This window comes from Coturnix japonica, chromosome 9, assembly GCF_054131305.1.
Source record: "Coturnix japonica strain WE chromosome 9, WE-NBRP24, whole genome shotgun sequence".
NCBI classification, from domain to species: Eukaryota; Metazoa; Chordata; class Aves; order Galliformes; family Phasianidae; genus Coturnix; species Coturnix japonica.
The window spans coordinates 7,012,135-7,028,913 of NC_140671.1; the positions used below are offsets into that span (position 1 = coordinate 7,012,135).

Consider the following 16,779-nt stretch of genomic DNA (forward strand, 5'->3'; position numbering starts at 1 on the left):
GAGGAGGGCCACAAAACTGAAGCAAGGGATGGAACACCTCCCCTCCGAGGAGAGGCTGAGAGAGTCAGTGTCTAAGGGGCTGTAAGAATGAAGGGACAGAGCCTTCAGCAGGTTCTGTGTGATAGGACAAGGGGAAATGGTCTCTAAATAGAACGGGGGAGATAGGTCAAGAGACGGAGCTGTGAGCACTGATGGAACTGCAGACAGTGGGACCAGACGGCCTGCAGGGGTCCCTTCCAACTCCAGCCATTCAGTGAGTCTATGTTAACGTAGCATACACAGAGGCAAATACACAGCTACTGACAGAGCACAGAACTGAGGGGATGAGTTCACTGTCTCTATTTGAAAAATGGTGAATACAAGTGCAGGTGGCTTTCCTTTTCTTCCTTTTCTACCTCCATGTGGGCAGGAAAGCTATTTCTTAAGGGTATACATAATGAGGCCATAGTCTAGACTTCTGCAAAGGTTTCTTCGCTGAGTCGTGAGGCATTTTAGCAGAGCCAGCATTTCTTAGCTATAAAGTAAATAACAGAAAGCAAACACCAACAGCAAAAAAAGAACCAAGCAAACAAACAGAAAGCGATGAGGGAAAAGTTAGACTTGTTTTGTCTAACACAAATCAGAGAATGACAGAATGGCCGAGGTTGGAGGGGATCACAGAGACCCCCCCAGCCCCACCCCTGCCATGTGCTGGCTGCCCCCAGCTCAGGCTGCCCAGGGCCCATCCATGGCCTCAGGCACCTCCAGGGATGGGGCACCCACAGCTCAGGGCAGCACTGCCAGGGTCTCACTGCCCTCTGAGTGAAGAATTGCTTCCTCTCATCCAACCTCAATCTCCCTTCTTTTAGTTTGAAGCCCCTGTCATTGCATCTTGCCCTTACAGCTTCTTCATACTTCTGCTATGTAATGATACCTTCAAACACCTACAAAGGAGAGACCCATTTTACTACTCTGAATGTATCAGCCACGAAACACAGTTTCTGTGCTTTCTCTGTTACATCAATACACACTATGATACACCTAATTCTTTGTATACAGAAAGCTCCCATTGTACATAACCATACAGTAAAAAACGTGCTGAAATCTCTTTTGGCTGTTGTGAGGTATATAAAAAGCAGGGGAAAAATGAAGATACTTACACACTGGATTCGTATATGCCATGTCATCTAATACATACTCAAAGGGGCATTTTTGCTAATTTATTGTGCGTCCAGCCTATATCCCAAAGGGTTTGGGAAGCCAGTTGTGCATCGTGAAACCCCTGTTGATAGTGGAGGAATTACTAACTCTTGCAGCTCTTTGACTCTACTTTTCTAGGGTCTTTCATTCATAAACTGCTGGGAAATTGTGGCTGTGTCAACAGGCAAGGACAAAATGTACAGATTTGGGAACAGCACAAGTTGAAAGGAGCCTCTCAGGCCATGTATTAAGTAGTATGAAATGATTCATTACTTATTAGCTACTGTTGTTATTGCCATTGGTGTTATTTGCGAACAGCAGCCACAAACCACAAGCAGAAAATTGCACAATGCAAATGGGTGATCTTGGATACAGTAAATTGAAATACAAGTGATTCTGTCTAACAGAGAGAAAAAATAAGTATCCTGGTAGAAAATAAAAAGAATAAAAGAGCTCAGAAAAAAAAGACCAAGCAAAGTGAAAGCAAATTACCCAACTGGTGCATACACATAGACCAACTGTGTGCGTGAGTGGTTGGTAAAGAAAGCAGAGTGTGAAGTGAGCAAAGGTGGTTTTGCCAAGGAGTGTTGGGAGACCAGACTTTGGGAGATACACTGAATTGGTTGTGTGATTTTCGTAATTAACATGGTGTTAATAGTTGGTAAGCAGTCTGTGTGCCGGTGACCATAAGGAAAAAGATGGTGGGTAAGATGTCTTTTGCATCACTGTCACCACAGCTGAAACACACCACCCACTCCTTACTGTGCTCACATCCACTGCTGGGTCTCCATGAATGTTCACCAAGAGTTGATGAATTAGTGGGGCCATTTCTTCCCTATGGAGAATTTCATTTCCATACTTTTGCTTCATATGAGTTGTCATATCAGATGTCATTTGTCAGATTGCCCCTCCACTGCAACAGAATGGAATGGGAAGCTGGTGGGAAGGCTGTAGCAGAAATGCTGAGCCACAGCCTGAAGCAGTGATGGAGCACCTGGTGGGAAGGCAGGGCCAACCCAGGGAGCTCAGGTGCATGCAATGTACAATGTACCTCAGTGACCTGGGTCCTGGCTCCACCCCTTCCCTTATCTCATTTAAGGGTTGGTGGTGGAGGTGAGGATGTTTTGCTGAAGATCCCTAAACACCTGAGGCCTTCTAAAGGTAAGCAGCTTCTTTCCTTTGTTTTTGTGCTTATGGCTGTTGCAATTTGAGCAGCTCCTTGCTTTCTGCAGCATAGGACTTTGTTGTTTTGCTGTCATTTCTGCGCTTTCCATTACATTACCAAAGTTCGCCTTGTACTACCAGCATCATGACAAAGGAGGTGTTACTTTCAGAGCAGACTTCATATCTATATCAGCTGCAAATGGCCCCAGAGAAGGTGCGTGTTTCTCTGATAATGGTTAGTATTGTAGGCTGGGTCTATTTTCATTTTACCAACTTAGAAGTAAAAGGTGAGAGGAAGAGAAGTACAGAGAAACCACAAACTCTTCTGATTTTGTCAAAACTTTGGTTCTGTTGTCTGAAATATGACTTGTAGAAGAAACCAATACATGTAACTTTGAGTCTGCTGCTTTCAGAAGCAGTATCTATTCCTTATGATACTTAGTAGGATGAATCTGCTGTTATACAATCCCACAAAGCTTGTTAGTATTTCCCATGTGATTGAACAGTCATTATATTGGAAGCAAAAATTAAATGGTAACATACTATGTGGAACTGTTGTTTTTGTCTTTGTTGCTGTGGACCATTTATTCCTCTGCTATGCTTTCTCTGTGTTTCATCGAAAGCTGATCTGGAAGCTTTGCTCTTTCTTGTTGGGATGTTGCTGGCTCCTTTGAAACAAGCTTCTGCTTGGCTCTGTGTCTTGTGAAGAAAAGACAGAAAGTATTAAAGTTAAAGATAAGTGCAAGAGATGACTGTTACAATGGTTGCCATCATGTTACTGCATAATTCTTTGTAGTATTGGGATTCTTCTCCCCTAAATCTCTGCTCTCAGCATGATGTGATTAACTGAGAAACACAGCTCACTTTTCTCAGCTGAAAATGCAGCAGGAGAAAGCCTGAAAATGTAACCTCACTTGGTTTCGTGTTTGTTTGCTAAAGGAGGAAGGAACTTAAATACAAATAGTGTTTGGAGATCAGGATTAGCATATATGGCTGTAATAGTGGTGCTTTATATCAATCATTTGTCATAGAACCTGGAACATGTAAGATTTGATAAATATAGGAGGTGTCTTTTGTGTATTTGTGTGTGTGTGCATATATAAGCAAAAACCATCAATTGCTAATGGTATCTCCATGTGTTGAGTATCCATTATTTTTGTACAGAAAGGGCAGAAAAGATATTTGGGTTATGACAGTTCTCATATGGAGTATAGAAAATGATGCTTATGTGACCTCAAAGGTGAGGGGCAAAGCTTAGTATTCACTGTGGCATGCTGATAGATGCAGTTAATGACTGAGCAGAGGATCAATGAGCTGCATTTTCAGTGACAAACATAGGTGTCATAGTGCGTTCTGCTTCAAAAGTCTCTGAAGATACGAATCTGTTGTAAGATTATAGGGCCAAAAATGTTTTGTTTTGTTAAACTGGCCAACAGAGTGAATTATGTGCAGACTTTTAAAGCAAAGAATTAAAGTCTGAAGGAATTAACTAGCAACACAACGTGTTGTGGAGATTTCCTTTACAATGCAATAGTTCATACAGTGAGTGCATTTCTGTTTGATAGGATTTCTTTGCCATTGATGGAAATGGCTTCGAAGGGCACAACACTTGCTGTTTCTTTATCAGGTTCTTTCTTGTTTTTAGCTCATTTGAATTCTTACCTCTCCTTTCTATATAGGAGAATTAGACGCGTCACAACAGCGAGACCCACAACTCCAAATATACAGGCAAGAAGAATTACTTGTTTGATGTCTGAAACAAAAGCAGGAAATAATGTAACAGGAAGATTCTTCTTGTATCAATATGTTTGAACATAATCATTACAGGGTTTTAATTTGTATATATAGAATAAATGTTTTGCTGCTCATTGTGGGTGAGCACGTAATTCACATAACTTCCCAGTTAGGGCAGGTGGCTGTGAAAGCTGCAATAACACAGAGTGTGTTGATGGCTAAAATGCGACTGACTTCATCCATCTGCAATATTTCTGTGCAACTTCCAGTCCCAATAAATGATGGGTTTTCCATCCTTTTCCCAGTCTGGTAGCTTTACAATTTGTCTTCATTCAGCAATTCCTCTTCAAAGCCCAAAAGCTTTTGTCTGACCTACAGACACCTCAGGCAGGTACCCCTTCTCTGTCAAGCGATGAGAGCCTCCTGCCTGGATAGTTTGACTTGGTGATGGTTTGTCTCTGAAGTGAAATCTTTGTTTTTGATTTAAAATCTTAGGTTGTTTTTCATGATTTTAGGATGTTTTGAAGCAGTTCTCCTGGAAATAACAGCAATTCCATCCTCATCTGAGAAAAAGTACACAGAATTAATGGGTTTTCTGTCAGCCTTTCCCAAAAGGATTGCATTTGCACACAGCTTGGAAAGGGAAAGCTAAAAACAAAGAGTTTGAAAACAAAAGGGACAAAAACGGATTGTACTTAACACCACCAAATTGTTTATCACAAACAATATACATGTGAATATGTATTGTGAAGATGTTACAGTTTTCAATCACATTTTACTCCTGGTTTTACCCTTCTCCTTTCTTCTTTTTCTGGATGGTTTATTTCTTTTTCTCCCTCCATGAGATATTCTATGAAGAGAGGTTGCTGAGGTACTGGCAAGCCTTGCAGTGGGATTGTAATTAGAAGCATAGCAGAAGTAATTATTAGCAGAGGATATCCATGGAAACCTTAATTCAAGGAAGCAAAACTCAGAAGTAACAACACACAGGCCTGAAAGCATGATTTGTTTCTGAAGTACAGAAATGGATTTTGCAAAGTAACTGTCCTATACTACTTCTGTTTGTCTCTCTTCCTATCCAGTTTTGAGTCCTCACACCTTCATTGTAAATTTTCTAGGTGTTTTTTTAGGGGGAGGAGAGCATGCTAGTAACTAAACCCCCCTGATGATTTGTAGTACAGGCTTTGAATCCAATGTGCCAGAAGGCTGCAGCACTGCAATGAGCACAGCATTGAGAAGCATCACCTTTGGAAGCTGGCAATAACAGGCAGCTGGGTCCTGAGTTCTTGGTCAGCATGGAAGAGGTCATCATTAAAATAAGTGTTTTAATAGTTAATGGTGGAAGTAAAAATCCAATCACAAACCACACTGCTTGGACAGTGGTGACTCATTCAGGCTCCCAGAAGTTTGGAAGCACTGGCCATTAATTTTGCTAACATTTTCCTGCTATGAAGATGGCCCTCTGTCACAGAGCTTAATGAAATGGGTGCTGGCAAAAGAGCAGCTTGTTGCTGTGTAAAAAGAGAAACAGTAAAGAAAACCAGCATGACTGACAACAGTGTGTAATGCTGTGAAGACATCTTCTACAACTGTGCTGAATCCAGAATTGGCACAAGGAAAATCAGTGCTGGATTTCAACTGTATTAGACTGGAGATTAAAATGGATTTAGTGAAAAGCAAGCGGATGTCCATGCCATAGAAGTGCTAGAAGGATGGGGCACCTCCACCTCTCTGGGCACCCTGTGCAGTGCCTCACTGCCCTCAGTGTGAGCAACTTCCTCCTTATATCCAGCCTACATCTCCCCTCTTTTTGTTTGAAACAATTCCCTCTTGCCCTGTGCTTAGCCACGAGACTATGGCATGTCTCCATTATTCTGAATGCAGATAACTTCTGTTTAACGTTTTCCTTCTGATCTCTTAGGGCTGGCTTTTTGCTCCCTAGTTCTGTAAATGTAAGTGTCCGGTTTGCTTACTGAGACTGTCTGGCTCCTATCCAGCAAGCATGCAGCTGACAGCAGCAATGGAAAAATGATCTTAGCTTTCAACTTGGCAAAATATTCTGCCACTGTTCTGGCTTTACTTTGTAAAGATCTCATTCTTCTCAATCAAATGACAAATGACCTATTATTACTGTGAATGACGAAATGTATTGGACAAGAATTCACTGCTGATGTGTTCTGCACTTTCCATGTTTTTTGGAAGGTGCTTGGAATGGAGAAAGTGGCCGGATTTGAGTGATTTCAGGAATTAATAACACAGAAAGTGCTTTGGAGTGCCGTGTCGCCTTGCATCGCTCTGGTGCTTTGAAACATTGCCATCTTGAGGATGCTTGCAGAATACATGGCAGAAGAACAAATCCAAGTTCAAACTGTCTGAAGATGGTAGGTTGTTTTCTGTAAACTGTTGAGACAGCCTAACGGCAGTAAAATCCAAAAATTCCAGGTTAATTGATAAGCTTATAGCAGTGACATAATAGGGGTAATAATTATTTGCTGTTTATTTTAGGTATTTTTCTACTGCTATAGACTAATAGCTTCTGTGCTGAGATAACATAGTTATCCTTTGGAACCAAGGAGCAGAAGCCTTCAACAAGCATTGAAGGGGAAGCTTGGCAAGAGACAAAGGTGTAATGTCTGCCCACTGTTATCAGAAGCTGTTTGTTGGAAGGGGCATCTAGAGGTTATCTTATTCAACCACCCCACTTGGGTAGGATCACCTAGAGCCGATTGGTCAGCACTTTATCCAGATAGCTTTTGGATATCTCCAATGATGGAGACTCAATGGTACTTTCTGGGCAACCTGCTCTAGCACTCAGTCATTACTGCAGCAAATAAGTTTCCTGATGCTTAGAGGGAACCTCCCATGATCCAGTTTGTTCCCACTGCCTCTTGTCCTGGCACTGCCTGGTTCCACCCTCTTTACACCTTTCCTTCACATATTTGTAGATATTGATGGGACCCCCCAAGTCTTCTCTCATCGAGGCTGAGGAGTTCTATCTCTTTCTGCCCCTCCTCATAGGAGGGTGACTTCCATCCCTCCATCATCTTCATAGCTCTTTGCAGAACTCTGCAGTACATCTCTTGTACTGGAGAGCCCAGCACTGCAGCTCTCACACCATCTGGCAATACTTTGCCTAGTGCAGCCCAGAATACTGTTAACATGCTTAGTCTGAGTTTGAAATATAGCTTTAGGCCCTGGGAAAAGGCATATACTCAGAAGAAAGACAGAAATAAACCAATCCCCACCCTCTTATTTAAATATAAATATTAGTCTTTCTAGATGTGCAGGGGTCCCGTGTCTGATATCTTCCCAAAAAGGGAGGTTGCTTTTGTCAAGTGCCATCATTGTGTACTGAGATTGCCCCACATTATTCATGGTAGTGATTTCTGGTGATAATTTGTAATGCTTAAAAGAAAACAGACCTGATCTTAAGGTACAATAGGGTGAGTCCCCAGACCAGGCTCCTGTCTCTTGACAGATTCTTTCTTTTGATCCAATGAGTTCATAGCCCTGGTTGCAGGTGAAATGGATAGCTGAGCCCAGCAGGTAGTTAGTTCCATCCTTCCTTCCATTAGTTGGGTGATCCAGCCGGCCACAAGAAATCACTAGTAAAAGAGAAATATCTGGTTATATTGGGTTTGGACTAGTGAATCTCAGTCACAGTGATTCAAATGGCATTTGCATGGCAACTCAATGAGAGACAATTTCTAGGCTAACTGAATTTACTGTTGAGTAAAGCCTCCTCAGATGTCCATAACTATTTAGATGCTTGCAGAAAGGGAAGCTTTATTTAATGCTGTCTCACCTGGCTTGAGACTTTCTACCAGCTGCTTGTGATTCTGATGAGAGTGTCTTGTGAAGTTTCCCACTTGAAGGCTTCTTGTTGTCAGGACATCGAATCTGCAGAATGGGTCTGAGTCACAGAGTGAGACCATTTCTTCCACCAAGGGATCAGCAGGGTCTTCATAAGGATAGAACACTGGCAGAAAGGAGGCATTGTGCTTTTCCCCGTAAAAATAATCGTTCAGTAAGGTCTCTGTGTCATAAGTAAAGAGAGAAGTTCCATTTTCAACAGCCCCTTGGGAGACAAAGTGAAAGAGAGATTCATTTGTAGCATTGCCTACAGACCTACGCAACCTTCTGCCAAGTAATTGTATAGAGAAGTGCAGCCAGAGCTATAAGATGTCTATGTTGTCCTATCTTATACATCCTCCTTCCAGTTCAAGATTGTTTTCCTTTTTGCATGCAGCATTCTAACCTTGCACTAAGTTTAATGTTTGATCAATTAATTAAAAATATGAATGCTGGTAAAATTTGATAAAAACAAAGAGGGTTTATCATGATTGTCTTTATCCATTTTTCTAGGCATGTTACCTACTAAATCAAGCGGTAAAGCCTCTATCTCTCACTCTGAATAGGCTGCTCAGCACAGACAATTTTCTGGTCTTTAGATCACAAGCAGCTTTGAATTTGTAAAGAAAATGTAATAATAGACAACCAAAAGAATCACTTACAATTAGCTCCAAACTCAAACAGCTGCTGGGGACTTGCATGAACTGACATGATTGTTTTATTCTTGAAGGTAAACTCATCCTCTGTATTACCATTCATCACCCCAAAGAGACCCTGTGTGTGATTCATAAACCTTTCTGGGAGCAGAACTGTTAGGGTCAGAAATCCTCCACTTCCTCTTAGCTCTACTCCCGACCCAGAAGAGAACATCACTGTAATTTTCTGATCAGCCGTAGAATGAAGGAAGAGGCCTAAAATGATAAGAAAATGAGGACAAAATAGCTAATCACATAAAGCACATGGATGAGGAGTAAGGACTAATTCTCTTCCTCAGCAAGGAGGAGTAATTCTCTTCATCCTCAATGGGATGAGAAGGGAAATCATTGCTCTGCAAGACAGTGAAAGATGACATGAATGAAGCAGGCACTGAAGTCAAAGATCTCGGTACCATTTTCAGAATTTCCCTCTCTTACTATTTGTCTACAAATACACAAAAGCTCAGGATGGCACCAAGTGTTGGTAAAGGCTGTCATTTGTGGTACTTGGATTTTCTGGGAGAGGAGGAGATGCTGGTCTTCCACGGCTGTTTTCAAGGCTGATATCTATAACATATTTGTAACTAACCTTTCAGGTCCATCCAACTTTGCTCAGAGAAGTTGACCACCTTCTGATTCAACAGGACCTCCAGGTTCAGATTCTCTGAGTAGCGTACTTCAATCACATCAGAGTTGTTCTCCTGCATGGCCACTGCAGACAGGCCTGTCACCTGAGCCTGAGTCCCTTCAGAAAAAGACACAAAAAAGCAACTCCTCAAGATGCCTTTCATCAAATAAACTCTGTTAGGAAGGTGGTAATTATACAGACAATGAAACAGCATTAACAAACCAAACAGAGAACACACAGCAACTAGATATATAAAATGTCTGTGTATGATGAAGTAGCAGAATGCCAGAACATGCACAATTACTTTGAGAAAAGGGATTGTTTCTACTGATAATAACATCAGTGTGAGGTGTTTGTCAGCCTGTGAAGGGGAAAACAGCCCAGAGAGACATTAGCCATAAACAGGCAGGGGGAGAGAAAAAGAGGACTAGAGAAGATAGGGTAAATACTGTAAACAGTGAATCAAGCAACCTCAGAAGCTGTTTTTTATCATCCCTGCTTTCTCTCTTATCAACTTACCATTGGGAAAGCGTGCCTGCTGGGTCCTCCCTTGCACCCTTAGGGCTGTGAGGTCGGATTCTACCAATGTGTATTCCCCTTGTCCTTTGAAAGTGAAGTTCAGACCATCAAATGTGAGGAAGTGAGGATCTCCAAAAGCAGACGCTATTTTGGAAAGAAAAATTAGGAATAAGAACAAGAAAAGCCCACAGTCCATTAAGAAGCCAAAATCTCTGGCTAAATGTCATCTCAGATTCCAGGAGTTAATAGGATGCTCAAGCCAAAAGTTTTGTAGGGCGGTTAAAGAACATTTTGCCACTGGCAGATGAATTGAAACCTGTCATTGTAATTTTCTAGAGGACATTGTGCTCTCAGTATTTGTCAGCTGACATTAATGCACACGCAAATGTCTAAAAGCCAAAACTATATGGAAATTCTGTACTCCAAAATGGAATTCTGAAGCTCTTACCAGCTCGGGGTGGGCGATACGTCCTGCAGTCACTAGAGGGCCTGTTTTTCATATAGAAGTGACAATTATCAGACCACAGGCAACAGTAATAGAAGCTGATAACATCATACAGCCAGTGGGAAAAGGCAGGTATACGTGGAGGCTTCAGGAAGGGTGGTGCTCCCCAGTCGTGGCCTCGATCAGGTGTGCTGCCTCCTGTGGAGTCTTGTGTGAGGATTTGGGTCCCGGTGGAGTCATAGCAGCACTGCTGTCCTGCTCCGTACTGGGGGCTGGTTGAGAAATGTAGGAAGAGGAAAGTCATCATTCAGCTCTGGGAAGTCTGTTTATGTTTAATGGTTGCCTTTATATGGATGTGAATAGATGTGTTGGTTACCAAGCTCTCTGACATCCACAAAAGATGCTTATTAGTAAATATTTTTGTTTCTGCTCTCATGAAATAGATCAGATCAGGGCTTGGGTGGGAGGGGGCTTTAACCAAGGCTGTAGGGAAGCTCTGCAGGCCTTAAGGCCACCCATGCATAGCACTGCTAGTGTTATTCTGAGAGAACAAGTACAACCAACAGCCATTACAAAAAAGGCATAATTAAGTCTAATCAAACTGCTTTTAGACATTATTGCTTGTTTATGTACCTTGAGATCAGGCACTGTGCAAGTAATTGTCTAGTAAGACTAAGGTATTAACTTCACCTCAGCAATGAGGAGTAATAAGGGAGCAAGAGAGAAACACTGATTACTTTAAACCTGATTGCCAAGGCTCCAGAGGCCTTTCTGACTTCTCTGATGCTAAGATTTCTGTGAGGTGAAACAAGTCATTAAAAAGATGTGGCTTCAGATATTGTTCTTTACCTGGCTTGAATTGCCCTTACGCAGTGCACAGCACCGGGGTGGTATGTACATACACTTCCCTCTTCAATGTCACAGCCGTAATCTGTCTGAAAAAGATCAGTGCTCATGCTTAAGGGAGTTTTCTTTCATCCTTCCTGTTTTCATGTTCTCTCCCAACCACTTGTCCCCTGAGGTCCGTGTAAAATCTAAACAAAGACTTGCTAACGTGACACCCGTCTACAAGAAGGCTTGGAAGGAGGAACTTTTTGGCCTGTTAACTTGACCTTGGTATCAGGGAAGGTTATGGAGCAGAGAACAAGGCTGCAGGGAAGAGTATAGCAGTCCCTCAACTTCAACTTGGAACTGCAGAAGGCCAAAGTGATAGATTAATAACTTACATGGAACCTGCCAGTATCAGCTCTTGCCTGTGCCAAGGTGCAAGGGCAATCTATAATTTCCTCCATGAAGTTCGGAAGCTTTTCTTCCTTCCTGTCCCATTCGATACACTTTGCAGTAGCCCATGCAGCTGGCTCATTTCTGAAGTCTTCTCCAAGGTGCCAGGCCAATGCGTGTGCTGGGCTCCAGATAGATGGAGTGTTGCTGGGAAAATAAAAAAGAAAGCCAAAAATCAGATCTGGTAGCTGAAAAGCAAAGTTTGGGCATCAACCATTATGAAGTATTGAAGTATTTTACACCTTGCAAGTTGTTTTTTTGATAGAGAAGGCCACTTCTTTCATTTAGAAATGAATGTACAAACAGTGCTATGTTTTAATCTTGTGCCTTGTGACTGAATAGTGCTGGTATCACACTCATGTTCTGGCTATGGCTTGTGCTGGAAGAGTGCTTGCACTATAAGTCTACACCAAAAAGCCAACGCTGAGCCTCAGAGAAACTATTCTCATTAGAAAGAAGATAAAGAAAACTTCTAAGATGAGCAATGAGTGCTTTTATCTCCTTTTAGATATCCTAAATACTGTGTAGGTGATTAAGTTTTATGCTGTGATGATGACTGTAAGTAACTAAATGATCACATACTTATCTTTAGATGTGTTCTATGCCTGAAAGGTAGACGTTATAGTTGTATTTGCTAAATGTTTTGCATGAGAAGCAGAGCCCAAGTCCTGGTTGTAAGTGTCAAAGGAGAAGGCAATTTGATCACAAGTAATAATGGGGTACCTGTGATAAATGAATGTCATGATGTACTTGCCTTTGCCCATCAGAATAGGTGCTTGGGGTAATTCTCAAAATTCCAAAGTCCCAAGTGTTGTAATTTGCTTCAGCAGGTACAGGAATGAAAGAAAATGTCCCTGTATTGGGAGCTTCTCTTGCCAAAGTATAAAGATATTTCCATTCAGCAAGCCAGTTTTCTGAGTAACTGTCACCTGTCATATAGAGGAAGAAAATCCATTTAGATGCTGTGAAAGAAGAGTTAACTGACAACACGACTGAAATTAGATGCCTCCACCCATGTGGAACTGAAGAGCAAAGCTGCCATTACAAGTGTGACTTATCTGTGCTTGCAGATCTCTTCCTGCAGCTTCAGTGAAAGTGAATGCATGATATATAGAGCTCTGTGCAAACACTACAATGGTGGCTGCTGTGCACAGGTAGGAGGAGAGTCACTTTACCTGTTTCCTGGTACCCCCAGACTTCTATGTTGATATGGGACGCTGCAAGTGCCTGTTGTGTCCAGGTCAGAGTTAAGCTTCCATCTGTGCCAGGAGTGCCATAGTACTGCCATTTTGTCTCATTGACCAGTGTGCATCTTTCTCCATCTGAAACCTTGCTGTGATGTACTGCATTACAGAACACAAGAAAAACCTAAAATGTCGAATTTAATGACAAAATAATAATTAATGAATGATGTTTTTGTCTCACATAGCTATGAAATGCTGCAGTTACAGTATGCAAGATTTAGCTGTATTTCCTCTGTGTGTGTTTTCTAACAGGATGCATGATAGAAAAAGAGAAAACTGGAGATGAGAGGATACAACCCCTAGTGATGTGTGTAGTCCTGGGGATACAACAGCAAGGTACAGCTCTTTTCCAATATAAATGCCTACCAAAAAGGAAACACTTATGGTCAACTCCACTTCTGAGCAAGGATTTTTGTGACTTAATGCTGCTCCTGAATAACGGCAGAACTCAGTCACAGCAAAACTTCATCTCTCAAAATAGGAATTACCATGAAGGGAATGTCTTTCTTTGAGGCCAAATAGCCCGTTAAGAAAGTGGGCAAAGCTTATATCATCTTGTTTTTGTGAAGCAAGAATACAGAAAGAAGGGTGATATCACAGACTGAGGTAAGTAACCTGATAACCAAGTTCCAGAGTATGGAAATGTCAGCCCGCCATCTGTAGAAACTTCAAAGGGGATGAAACCAGTTTCATACAGCAATGGGGAGAGGCAGTGGGCTTTTCCATCCTTATCAACGTAGCCACTGGTTATGACTTGCTGCTTGAATCTGTTGATATCAAAAACATTTCTCAGAGCCATAGTTGAGAGCAGGAAAATTGAGTGTCTCAGTTGTGTTTCACTCTGTGAGCCATTGTCATGTGCAGGTCATTCCAAGTCTCATGGCTGTTTTGCTTGTATCAGTGAAAATCAACTGGAAAAACTCGTGTGTACTTTGTACTTATCACTGCAGCAGGGATTCTGCTGCGCGCTGCACAAATACAAAGCGAGTTGCAAGCCTTAGATTTACAATTTAATTACAGGAGGGACAAGATAAATTAGTAACAAACTCAGAGCTCATTGCTTGTAAATTAACCATCTGCTTCCAAATAGGGCTCTTGCCTGGCATCCCTAGTAGAAGCCTATCCATGACTCTTAAGGATTGAGGTATGGGGATTGCAGAGCTATTCCAAGTAGAGCTGGGAGTTTGGGGTCTGCCAAGAAGTAGTTTCTTTGCTCATCTAAACTGAAACTTGTGTTGGCTCTGATAAAGCAACAGTTCACTTAATTCCAAGTACACAGCTGTTAGAAAAACTCAGATCTCCTCAAATGTTGCTATGCAGATTGGAAGGACACTAAAATCTGACTCACACCCACAGCTCTGGGCAGCACTGCCAGGGTCTCACTGCGCTCTGAGTGAGGAATTGCTTCCTCACATCCAACCTCAGTCTCCCCTCTGATAGTTCAAAGCCATTCCCTCTTGCTCTAGTAACAAAACATTCAGAAAGGAAACCCTTTTTTAGAAGTCACAGTTGTGATGTTGTGAGGAAACAAGAACTATTTGTATCACGCAGTAACTCAACCTGCAGGAAGTCATCCTGCCTAGAAATGCAGACAAAATATATCTTTGAGGGTAAAGGTTGGCAGAACCTTTGCAAGTTTCAGGATTTAGATAACTTTTTTCCATTCTGACAAGTCTTGATTTGAGACAATTGCCTATTGTTAGAAAGCAAGATCAGAAAGGATACTTCCCTTTGGAAGAGGAACGTGAAGTCATGGCTCACCTGCACAGTAACACAGAAGTATTAAAAGCTGTATTTTCTATCAAAAAATCTTTGCCTCCCATCAGAGATCCTGAGTACGGAGAAATCTGAAGGCAGAATTCATTATAGTCAGGACAGCAAGTCCCCAAGGACTGGCAAGTCTCCTGGCATGAGCAGGTACCAAGCAGCTTCCCACACTGGCTCGAGCAAGAGTCTTGAGCTCCTTGTTAAAGAACAAATCAAAGAGGAAAAACAAACAAACAGCACATTGTCAGGAACGTCATCAAGCTCTTCTCTGAAACAGCAGCATCTGAAACAACATCTAAAGAGCTGCTGTAAATAAATGAGGTAGGATGTTTATGCCAGATGAAGGCAGCAATCACCTGTGCGTCAGTGTTAGCCCATTTTGTTTAGAAAAAGGCGTCTATATATAGTTTGAGCAATTCTATGGGTATTTTTATATCTAATAGAAAGATAAATCTCAAGAACAGCCTGCTCCCCATAATCTAGGTAGTATCACTAATAATAGTTACTTCTAGGACTATCATAGAATCATCACAGAGCCATAGAATGGTTGGAGTTGGAAGGGACCCCCAAAGTCCTTCTGTTCCCACTGTCTGCAGTGCTCAGGGACACCCACAGCTCCATCAGTGCTCACAGCCCCATCCCCTGACCGTGGGTGTCTGCAGGGATGGGGAACCATCTCCTCTCTGGGCACCCTGTGCAGTGCCTCACTGCCCTCAGTGTAAACAGCTTCTTCCTTATCAATGATAACAGGAATCAGTGATAACAGGCCAGTGCTCTTGGATGAATGAGAAACTAACATCAGTGACAAAGTGTGATCCAGTAGGAGATTATGGGAAGCTGAGATTTCTTCCTGCTGTGCATTTTATTTGAATTTAACCTTAATAACATAGCTGTTAATATAACTAGGTGGGTGGACAGATGACCAGGCCTTGGCTGAGAGCTGAGTAGACTGTAAGTTATTATTGGACGTGACATAAACAGCTGCTGAATACAACAAATAAAGTAGTAAAAAGTTGAGAGAGAAGTGGCTGGATTTCAGAGTGAAGAGGGATGTGAGTGAGATGGACAAGCTGCATTGATAATTTGGAACACAGTGGAGTGGGATCTTTTGATAGCTGAATCTTGCAAGACCAACATTGTTAACTATGTCAGTAATGCCACATAAAATTGAGATGACCTCAGTAAGTATCAGAAATTCCAAATTTGTCTGTGAATGCAGCAAAACTGAGACCAGTGATAAACATACAATTAGGGGAGGGTTACTAACACAGTTACAGACTATGTAAGACTGTGTGGCTTGCTGAACTGACACTGTGAGTGTGGTATCTGTATTTGCCTCTTTGGAGCAGGGGTTTATCCTCAATACTGGTTGGATCCACGACAGCATTAACCACATACATGGGACTAAGGCAGGAGGGATTTCCTGCCTGTGGAAGTACAGAAGGGCTGTCAGTAGCAGATTAGGGAGGAGAAATCAACTGCATTCCAAAATTCAACAGATTGATATTCTTCCCAAAGGTCATCGACAATGTATGAATGAGACCAGGAGAGGAAGAAAGAATTATGGTCATAGCTTAAAGTATGGTATTTTCTGTCAAAAGGAGAAGAAAATGTCTCTGAGTTTTGGTAGGGGTGAAGGTAACAGGGGGTTATTTGCTTTTTGTAGGGTGGAGAGAGCAAGAGAATGAAAAGTAGGTAAAGATATATTATACCACCATTTCTGTCTGTTTTGCTGGCCTCCATCCTGAGATAATATATGGGTCCTTAATTCTCTCCTAGAACACCTGATCCTGTCAGAAGTAAAGCAGAAAAACATCTGAAAGTCACTCACCTGTACTCCAAAGGGCAGCGAGGGAGAAGAGAATGGATAAAGCAACACCTGCACCAACAGGTTTCATGTTTTGTGTGGGTGATTCAGGACAGCTGCTTGTTACAGCCTTTGTGTCAGGAGGAGAAAAGCCTTTTATAGAAACACGTGTCCATAAATGATAGGGATTCTCACTGTTCAAAGGTTTGTTGTAAACTACTGGAGCAAAACAAAGCGAAGGAAATGCTGCTTTTCAGAGGTCATCTCTCCTTGAGGAAATGGTGAAGGGAGCTGGGGAGGTAGTCAGTGTAATTCTTATGTGTTAGTTTGTTACTTAGGAGGAAATATGTGCTTATTTTCCAAGCCCTTCTGCTCCGAAGTTCAGGAGCATGGAGTCAATGGCACAGGGCATTATGTCTTAGTTTCACTGGAGGCAGTGAAGACGGTTATCAGTAAGAAAAGCC

At 42.0% G+C, this 16,779-nt stretch overlaps 1 protein-coding gene and 1 long non-coding RNA gene across 5 annotated transcripts; one reads left to right on the forward strand and one right to left on the reverse strand.

Annotated features, from left to right (window-relative positions):
* Nucleotides 1-1,974: 1,974 nt before the first annotated feature.
* On the reverse strand, nt 1,975-16,478 carry SUSD2 (sushi domain containing 2). 4 transcript variants are annotated; one of them, XM_085556013.1, is made up of 16 exons: nt 16,340-16,478; nt 14,503-14,704; nt 13,357-13,508; nt 12,673-12,840; nt 12,252-12,426; nt 11,443-11,644; nt 11,066-11,151; nt 10,220-10,488; nt 9,772-9,915; nt 9,214-9,369; nt 8,592-8,840; nt 7,883-8,155; nt 7,500-7,682; nt 4,006-4,096; nt 2,887-3,042; nt 1,975-2,092 (listed from the first exon to the last, which is right to left on the reverse strand). In XM_085556013.1, exons 1-15 carry the CDS (start codon nt 16,404-16,406, stop codon nt 2,928-2,930), a joined length of 2,532 nt encoding a protein of 843 aa, XP_085412139.1. In that variant the 5' UTR covers nt 16,407-16,478; the 3' UTR covers nt 1,975-2,092; nt 2,887-2,927. The 4 variants fall into 4 exon arrangements, with proteins under 4 accessions (XP_085412139.1, XP_015733934.3, XP_085412140.1 ...); XM_015878448.3 differs by lacking the exon at nt 1,975-2,092 and having other exon boundaries at nt 2,743-3,042; XM_085556014.1 differs by lacking the exons at nt 1,975-2,092; nt 2,887-3,042; nt 4,006-4,096 and adding an exon at nt 4,137-4,640.
* On the forward strand, nt 12,522-13,332 carry LOC107321493 (uncharacterized). Its single transcript, XR_001558573.3, has 3 exons — nt 12,522-12,651; nt 12,994-13,077; nt 13,223-13,332. It is a non-coding gene; the product is annotated as an uncharacterized LOC107321493 (long non-coding RNA).
* Nucleotides 16,479-16,779: the final 301 nt, after the last annotated feature.

Coding starts and splice junctions, on each gene's coding strand:
- SUSD2 (XM_085556013.1), bottom strand. CDS start 16,406: ATGAAACCTGTTGGTGCAGGTGTTGCTTTATCCATTCTCTTCTCCCTC. Junction 11,645..12,251: donor ACCTATTCTGATGGGCAAAG/GCAAGTACATCA, acceptor TTATTTTCCCAG/CAACACTCCATCTATCTGGA. Junction 8,841..9,213: donor AAGTTGGATGGACCTGAAAG/GTTAGTTACAAA, acceptor TTATCATTTTAG/GCCTCTTCCTTCATTCTACG.